General features: G+C 43.6%; 1 protein-coding gene across 1 annotated transcript; it reads right to left on the bottom strand.

Moving 5' to 3' along the window:
• Positions 1-4457: 4457 nt before the first annotated feature.
• LOC125882262 (putative nuclease HARBI1) lies at positions 4458-6315 on the bottom strand. Its single transcript, XM_049566047.1, has 2 exons — positions 5872-6315; positions 4458-5558 (listed from the first exon to the last, which is right to left on the bottom strand). The coding sequence occupies exons 1-2, from the start codon at positions 5968-5970 to the stop codon at positions 4458-4460; spliced, it is 1200 nt and encodes a 399-aa protein (XP_049422004.1). The 5' UTR covers positions 5971-6315.
• Positions 6316-9014: the final 2699 nt, after the last annotated feature.

The following is a 9014-nucleotide window of genomic DNA, read 5'->3' as shown; positions in this document are numbered from 1 at the left end:
GCCTAGAGGCAGAGGACTGCTCAAGGAGCAGTCCTCGCCAAAGGCGAGGACCCTCTTGTTTTTGCTGCGTGCGTTTATAAGTGACCGGGCCCAACAGTAGTGGACTACTCACAAAGAAGTCCTCGCCAAAGGCGAGGACCCTCCCTATAGTTTTTGCCGCATTTTTTCTCACTGACCAGTCCTCGCCGAAGGCGAGGACACTATTGTTTTTGCTGTGTTTATTATTATTATTATTATTATTATTATTATTATTCTTTATTCTTTATTCTTTCTTCCGCCGCCTCTTTGAACTGGAATTTGACCCCCTAAACATGCTCAAAAACTCACCAAAATTGGCACGCACATCAGAACCGGTGAAAAATTATATAAAATGGTGACATTAACCCCTAAAGTGCCAAAATGGGCTCTCTAGCGCCACCTAGGCACACAAAAATGGCCGCCACGGCCTGTAGGAACGTCGTAGAAACATGAAACCAAAAGTGGCGTGTTCGTCTCATCAAGACCTAAAAATCACGCGCTGACACCCCTGACCTAAATCCAACAGGAAGTGACGTATTTGCCCTTTCAAAGTAAGATTTTGCCTTAAAACTGCCTTTCCTAAAAAAATCATCTTCTCATACAGCGTTTATCCTATCGACTTCAAACTTGCACAGATTACAGATCAACTCCTTCTAATCAAAAGTTGTGCGTAACTTTTTCATTACTCGCTTCGTTTGGATTTTGTGGCCTCCATAAGGTGAGATGTCAGAAAAACGTCCTGACGATCTTCCAAAGCTGTCCCATAGGAAATGAATGGCAGCAGGGGGGAGAAAGAGACCAATCTTCGGGCTTTTTCTAGCATTTACAGCGTCTCCATACTTTGTGCTACAGACTCCATTCCAACTCTCAAATGTTGCCACAGGTCTCATCTATTCACTCATGTTTTCATCTTTTTCATATCTTTTATCGTTTTTCATCGGTGCCTCTCAAAGTACCATGAGCAAAAGTGGAGAAATTCTCACTTTACAATGGGTGTGTATTGCATGGAATGCTGTGAGCTAGAGTGGAGAGGGCTCTAAAAATTGTCTAAAACTTTTGTCTTTAACTCGCTGCCATGGCCACAATTTTCACTGTACAGACACAATTTATACCACAAAACGTAGGAAAATTTGTCCTGCTCGCAGATATGTTGAAATGCACTTGTTTGAGGAGTTAAAACCCATTATAAACAGCCTTTGGTGATCTGCTCTCCTGAGCTGTCTGTGTCTGCCACAGGTGCAGACAAGTCATTAATCGCCATGACAACGGCTGCACACACAGACACAGCCACAGCTCTCTCTGTATGTGGCTGTGTTCGGAACCGCATACTTACCTACTACTCATACTAACTCTTTGAGTATGCAGTGTGTTTACACTGCACAGTATGCGATTTTGAGTATGCGGATGCATACTAGATTCGCCAGAAATGTTGAGTATACATCATGACAATACTACTCACACTCAAATTACCCAAGATGCAACGTAACGTGACATCATCGATTGTCACTTCCTTGCCGCGAACAGGACAAACAAGAAGTTGGTCGGAAAGTGGACACGCCACAGCCACAACCATACAAATGTGAGTAAATTGTGAATTATTTTAGCAACGTGACGGCTTGTATGTGGTTGAGTAATATTTAGACATATCAGATGAAGACGTATAACTTGTCCATCAGCTGCAGTAGAAACTGCGTTATCAGCGTTATCAGCTAATATAATAGGCTACAGTTTGCTAGGAATGAGGACTTGTGATTGATCAAAAAAAATACCTATTAACTGCAGTGTTTCCGCTACATTCATGCCGCTGCTGCTGCTCCTACAAAACTTTATATTCGGCCGAATATTGCAAAAAACCACACATTCGGTATTCGGTAGAATAAGTGAAAAGCAAGGCCGAAAAATAGCGGCGTGGTTTGATAAGGCAATCACACAGCGTACGGTGACGGAGTAAAATGTCGGCAGTGTGGCCATATTTTACCCCGTCACCGCACTCGCATTTGCAACTAAAAATAGTTGTGTGCGGGCAAAATAAATCATTCAGCACGCTGTGCGAGAGTACAGATTTCAACCAGCAGCAGAAAGCGGCGGCGGTCACACGGACAGGAATATGTATTCTTGTCAAATACGGCGGCGCATGATAACAGCTTACCGGAGAAGTCCAGCTCCAGGTGAAAAAAATCCTAGAGGAAACACTGAACTGGTTAACGTTGAAGCTAAATCTGAAGTTAGGTCACATATCTCAACGTTATTGGTGTGTTTGTTTTTTCAAGGGACCGATGAAGACACTGAGCGCCTCATCAGGTGGAGGGGGGGGTGAACGAGGCCCTCTTCACCGGGAGGCGCAATGCTGCCGTGAAAGGTTTTGAGTAAGATATTTATTTCCTTAGAATGAGCATAATATATCTTAAAATAGCCCGTCCTGGGTGAGGGATTCTTCCCCATTAAGAGTTTTATGGGGAGTTTTTCCTCAGTGGATACGATGGTCTAAGGGCAGAGGATGTTGTTATGATGCTGTGTAAAGCCAACAAATGTGTATCCTCAATATTATGCCTGTGCAGAACTTTCATCAAGGACCACACACTGGAGGGAAAGGTGGAGGCTGCCTTCGTTAAAAATAAGTGGGAGAACCTGAAGCAGAAATACAAAGTGAGTTGAATAATAAAAGCACTACAGTGTCAATGTAAACAACTTAGACAAACACGATGGTGATGAGTATTTGACTAGTGCTGAAAAGTTAAGCTTTTGAATGATTATCAGAACTATGAGCATGTGTGTGTGTTGTGCACGTTGTATGTGTTTTGTAGGAACTGAAGGCTCCCCGCACGGGCGTGAGCACGGAGGGGGGAGAGGCCACTGCCGCCAATTGGAAGTGGTTTGGTGCCATGGATGAGGTGTTGGGAAACAGGCCGTCAATAACCCCCCCTGTCCTCATCACCTCATCTGTGGCACCGCCTGCAGCAGTGGCCTCTCCTCCCTCCCCTCCCTCCCAAGAGTCAGCATCAGGTGTCTCCCGGGGGAAACGTGACATTTGGGTCACTTTCCTCCGGGAGCTTGATGAAAGGGAGGAACGTGCGGAGGAGAGGGCTGAAAGGAGAGAGAGAGAGGTGCAGGAGAGAGAAGAGAGAGTTGAGAGGGAAAGAAGAGAGGAGGACAGACGGAGCATGGAGAGGAGAGAAAGGGAGTGGAGAGAATGGATGGATGCAAGGATGAGGGAGGAGCGTCGAGAGAGAGGAGCGAGAGAGAGAGAGTCGGATGAGGGAGGAAAAGCTGATGGCATTGCTGGAGAAGTTCATGGAGAAGAAATGAGTTCTTTTTTTTTTCAATGTAATTAAACGTTTAGGGAGAGAAAGTTTCAAGTGTCAGTGTATGTCTGTTGTTATTTTATAGACTAATGTGTACAAGATATGAGTGACAGTGAAAAGAAAATGACTAGTGCAGACAGAAATAGTAGGGTGATCACCCCACAAACCAAACTTAGCTTTACATAATTGTTTCTCTGATTCCCTTGAATGAAATAGGAGCAGAAAAGATGAGATTTGATCATAGCACAGGAAGCACATCATATTTTACAGTGCCAGTATTACATTCACATCTTCCAGAAAATTAGAAACAGTATGGGGATGTGGAAGTTGGAGCAGAGCGAGCAGTGACAGCTTTGGATAGCCATGACCTGGATGAATAAGAACCTTAACAGACAGATTAATGGCGAAACATGAGGTATGTGCTCAGGTGTCTATGGTATTAAATAGTAATTAGATCTAAGAAGATCCAAGGGGATGACATTAAAAAGGAGCACCAAAAAGATGAAGCGACAGTTAAATATAGATAGAAAAGTATTTTATTTCTATGATTGTGGTATTAAACAGTTGCTACCGTGTCTTAAGTTTCTCGACCATAGGAATTTCACTGGAATACATTCATAAAACCAATATGTTTTCTATTGTGTAGGCGATTGGTCCCCCTGATGTTAATAATAATAATAAGAGTACTTTATTCCACACTGGGGAAATTGCAATTATAGCAGCATTTACAATGCTGAGAGAGACTAAGGAAATTAATGATAATAAAAACACAATATTTATGGAATAAGAAAAGCACAAACCCAAATATTAACATTTATATAGATGTAGAAGATTTGACAGATAGAAATACAATAGTTGTGTTATTTACAGTATATTCACCAAAAGGAAAAAATGTTTTATTGCACATTTACCAGAGCCCCGTTAGCCAGCGTGTTTCCAGGTAGATCCAGACAGGCCTTCTTGGTTACTGTATCGGCCAGGGTGAGTGAACCACCCACCATACTTGCCCTGCCTAGCAATCCTGTACTTTACCTGTTTCCACCTCTTACGACTTGGACGTGGGGTTGGATTTCTAAGAGGCACGAACTATTTACAACAGGGTTGAATGAAACAATAACATGAACTTCTTTAAACATTTTATAGAAACAGAACTCCCTGTGTATAATACAATTTAACAATAGTCATGTTCTTGCAGAACTGGGACCCGGTCTCTCGGCGCAGACACTGCAGCTGCAAGCCTGTTCCTGAGAGTGTCCCCAGACCGCTGAACAGGCTCGTGGCCTTCCCCTCCATCGCCATCACCATCACCATCACCACCATCTTCCTCTTCCTCTTCCACAGGCTCAGGCTCCAAAATGTCTGATTGCTGATGCAGAGGTTGTGGAGGCAAAGGCAGGCAGTGATGACCTCTGGCACAAACTCCACCTTCACCTCCAGTGCCTTGAGGAATATGGAGCGCCACCTGGTCTTGAGGACTCCAAATGCCCTCTCCACCACACACCGTGCCCTGGACAGCCTGGTGTTGTACCTGCCCTCCACCGCATTGAGGACAGGCTCCCTGAAGGGTGTCAACAGGCGAATCGGCTCAGCCAAGCATGGGTATCCTCCATCCCCGATCAGATACCATCCAGGAGGTGGGTACAGCTGGTGCACGTAGAAGGGGCTGCTCCTCAGGACCCTGGCATCATGCACACAGCCAGGGAAGCCCACCACCACATCCAGGAAACGACCCTTGTGGTCGCAGATTGCCTGGAACTGGATGGAGTGGAACAGCTTCCTGTTGAAGTAGTCCCCTGCAAACTGCCCGGGTGGGACAATGCGGACATGGCACCCATCAATGCTTCCTGCCACTCTGCAGAAAGCCGGACAACCAGATAGCTGCTGGAATCCTGCACCAATCTCCTCCAGCTCCTCCATGTCAGGGAAGTGGATGAGCCTCCTGAATACCCCCCGGATGACCTTGCTGACCTGGTGAATCATGTCATGGCATGTGGTGCGGGGGATGTCAAATGCCTCTGACACAACCCGGTAGGACGTTCCACAGGCCAACCAGTACACAAAAACCAGGACCTCAAAGGACTTTTCCCAGCCATGGTCCTTGTCTGCCACAAGCTGGATGAGGCTCTCCAGGGACTCTCGGGACACACGGAAATCCTTACTGGTGTCACCACCATTAAAATAGAGGTGCAACAGAGGAACATTGGGATTCACCCTGCAGTATGGCCCTCTTGACGCCACCTGTAATAGATTATAATATGAATGAACAATATGATTTTTAAGGAAAATTACTTAATTATATATGAAATAAGTATTTTTGAACATTGAACATTGAACTTTGAACATTTTTGAATGAGATTATTTATTTATTTATTTATTCATATGTATTACTACTGTATATTATAACTTATTAAACTTAATGAAATCATTCAATTCACAACGACTTTGTTGTTCACTGATGTACATTTTTCCCTCCAATTTTCAGGCTGTGAGGTATGTTATATTGCGTTGTATATTATGATTAGATTTATAGTTGATTAAAAAAGAAACTTACATCTGCGAACAATCCCAGGTCGATTGCGAGCATCATTCTGTACCGAAGACGGCGGGCCGATCTTCGTCTCAGAGCTGAGAGGACTCTCCGGTGAGGCATTTTGTACGGTCAAATTCCGTTAACGGGACGAGATCGGTCAAAACGGCGGTTTCAAGCTAGCTACATCAAGGGTAGGTTCACCTCCCGTTTTCAAAGTAAAAGCACAAATTTTATCGTTATGGTTTTCTGTATAAGAAAGGGCAACGGGTGTTTTATTTTGTGAAAATAACCGGAAGTGCGTTGCTCACTGCGGCTAGCTTGAGTAGCGCCGAAATCTCCGAAATCGTCCGAACAGAATTGTAATTAGCTGTTATTTGGTCATGTTTTCAACACGTTGTGGATCTAAACGGCTACTTTCTCGCCTAAAAATGTTTCAAATGTTGCTAAAGTTATATATTTACAGAGTTTAGAGCTTAAGTGAAATCAGCTGAAGGCTGGCTGATTTCAGTCCGGGCAGGAGCGGAATGCATTGTGGGTTATCATGTAGTATGCTACAGTGTAAACGGTCTGCATACTGTCTGTAGATTGAGTATGTAGTATGTAGTATGGCAGTATGTAGTATGCGGTTCCGAACACAGCCTGTGTGTCTCCCAATCTTTAAAGGACAGATTACAGCAGCAGAATCTTCATTTCAAACAGCAAATACACATTATTAACCCCTAAAGTGCCAAAATGGGCTCTCTAGCGCCACATAGGTGCACTAACCTGGCCACTGCAGCCCGTCGGAATGTCGTATCAAGATCAAACCAAAACTGGTGTGTTTGACTTACAAATCACGCGTTGACACCCATGACCTGATTCCAACAGAAAGTGAGCTACTTGACCTTTCAAAGTAAGATTTCGCCTCAAACGTGCTCTTAAAAAAACACATCTCCTCCTGCACCGTTTATTTTATCAGTTTTAAAGATGCACACATGCCACCTCAACTGCTACTAAACAGATCTTCTGTATAACTTTATCTCTCTCATCATCACATTATTTTCATGATTGGACCAACGGTTTGGGAATGGGAAGAACTTGTTCGAGGAGTTAAATCTCCACTACAACAGGTCTCTCTGTGTTCTGTCTGTCTCTCTCTGCTCTTCTGCCAGGTGCACCTACTTCATAACCATGGCAACCGCTGACACACACAAACTCACACAAACATGATGTGTGTGTGTGTCTATATCTTACATGCAGACATGACAGGGGCACATTCTCCATTTTAACCCTTTAGGTGCCAGAGTTTATTGAGGAAAATATTCCATTTTCATTTCAACATTTCAAAAGGCTGTTGCTTGAAAGTGGTGAGAGATAAAGGCATACTGTAAATTAGAAAACTATTCATCATGACCCAAAGTTTGTGATGGGAGTAAATTAACTCATCTAATTTGCATATTGTGATGTCACTAGGCGGTGGCCATATTGGATTTCATAAATCTCAGTCAAAAAACGTTTTGAACAGATTTACACAGTAGATTTCTTTTGTTTTGTGTTGTTTTTCTCAGCTCATCCTCAAAATAAAGGAACAGGAATCTGATAGGAGTAAATTCGCTCATCTAATTTGCATATTGTAACACCACTTATGCATACCTACAGCTACAGAAAGCATTTAAACATCAAAATGTTCAGCTCTGTAAGGATTTTCTGATGTTTGTGGCAATATGTTTGATATTTCTAAATTATTCACAATGACGACATAAGCTGGGGGCCGAAACGGGCGCGAGTGCGAGGTCCTGCCAAATGCTGCTTGCAGCTTTAATTTATAATTTATTCTGTGGCAGCATTTATTAAATAAATGCTCGCCGAAATTCTCCACCATTACATATATGTAAATTTTGATTTGATTAACAGTTTATTCAGGTGCCTACGTTTTTCACCATGAATACTGTAGGGTTTGATTAGCTCAATATTAGCAGAAAGTGACGTTAATAAGAATCATTAAACATAACCACTTTAATTATTCGTCCAGCGATATAATTTCATAGACTAATAAAACCACACCTCTTGTTGATCAGACAAAAATGTTTAACGAACTTTGGGGGAATTATTAATTATCAGTTGTCAATTCAAATAGAGCTCAAGTAGCCAGAATCTTTGCACCCATAAAGTGACTGAATGTAATCCTACAAAAAAACAAGACGATGACTTTATAGATAAACATTTATTCTAACTACTGACACAGAAGGCCAAGACGCAATACAACTAACAACAAACAAGACAGTGAGTAAATGCAACTATGAATGGAATGAAATGAATACAGCGATGCATAATGAATGAATGAACGAATGACCAGAGTGAACCAGATGAAGCAATGAGCAATGGTAAGATAATTATCAGAGGAAACGTTGATATGGACCTGTGAAAAGCACCATTCAACAACTGAGAGGCATGGGAAGCAAAAAGGGAAACATCTGAAAACTTAGGGGAAATCCTAGTTTTAGCTAACGCTCCCTACCATACTGATTAAACTAAGCATCAAACCCCAGCAAAGGAAAATGATGTTGTTTCACCTGAGTTGTAGCAGACCAGAAAGAAGATGCTCTGGAGGGGGAAGAGGAAAAAGCAGTGCTGTCCCACGGGGCAGCCCGCTCAGCTGGTCCCTCTCTTCTCCTCGGTCGAACTCCTGGAGCCTTTGGGCGCTTCTGGGCGTTCCTGAGCCCACATGGCAACCTTGGCTCGGATGATCTTGGCCCTCCATGTTGGTCATCTTCACACACCCAGGGTGGGCATGCGGGAGTCTGCCTTTCTTCAGTCCTGACCTTGTTGGTCCAGGACGCAGGAGTTAGGCAGACCGTGTGGCATAAAGTTCTTTCTGTTGGGTTTCAGCATGTTCAATTCTGTGCAGGATGCCATGGAATTGCCCAGCGGGTCACGCTGGATGGAGCCCAGCATGGCCCGCCAGCTTCTCAAAAGTTCTTCTTCAAGATCTTTGTTCCTTTCTCTCTCTCTTCTTTTCTTTAACCTCACTCATCTTATAGTTGTTCCAAGGGGTTGAGACTGGCAGGCAGCCTCCGGCCTCTGCACTGTGATTGGCCTTGCCAGCTGTCTTCTCAGGCTGATGTCCAGTAGGAGCAGTTCACTGTCACTGGTGGGACATTTCACTCCTCCCCTCCTGCACGTTT

This window comes from Epinephelus fuscoguttatus, linkage group LG21, assembly GCF_011397635.1.
Source record: "Epinephelus fuscoguttatus linkage group LG21, E.fuscoguttatus.final_Chr_v1".
In the NCBI taxonomy this organism is placed as follows: Eukaryota; Metazoa; Chordata; class Actinopteri; order Perciformes; family Serranidae; genus Epinephelus; species Epinephelus fuscoguttatus.
This window is presented reverse-complemented; position numbering and strand designations above follow the sequence as displayed.

Bases quoted from the DNA above. Each gene is read 5' to 3' on its own strand.
- LOC125882262 (XM_049566047.1), bottom strand. From the start codon at position 5,970: ATGCCTCACCGGAGAGTCCTCTCAGCTCTGAGACGAAGATCGGCCCGC. The intron at 5,559-5,871 runs GTAAGTTTCTTT...AATCTATTACAG, and splicing joins ACCTGGGATTGTTCGCAGAT to GTGGCGTCAAGAGGGCCATA.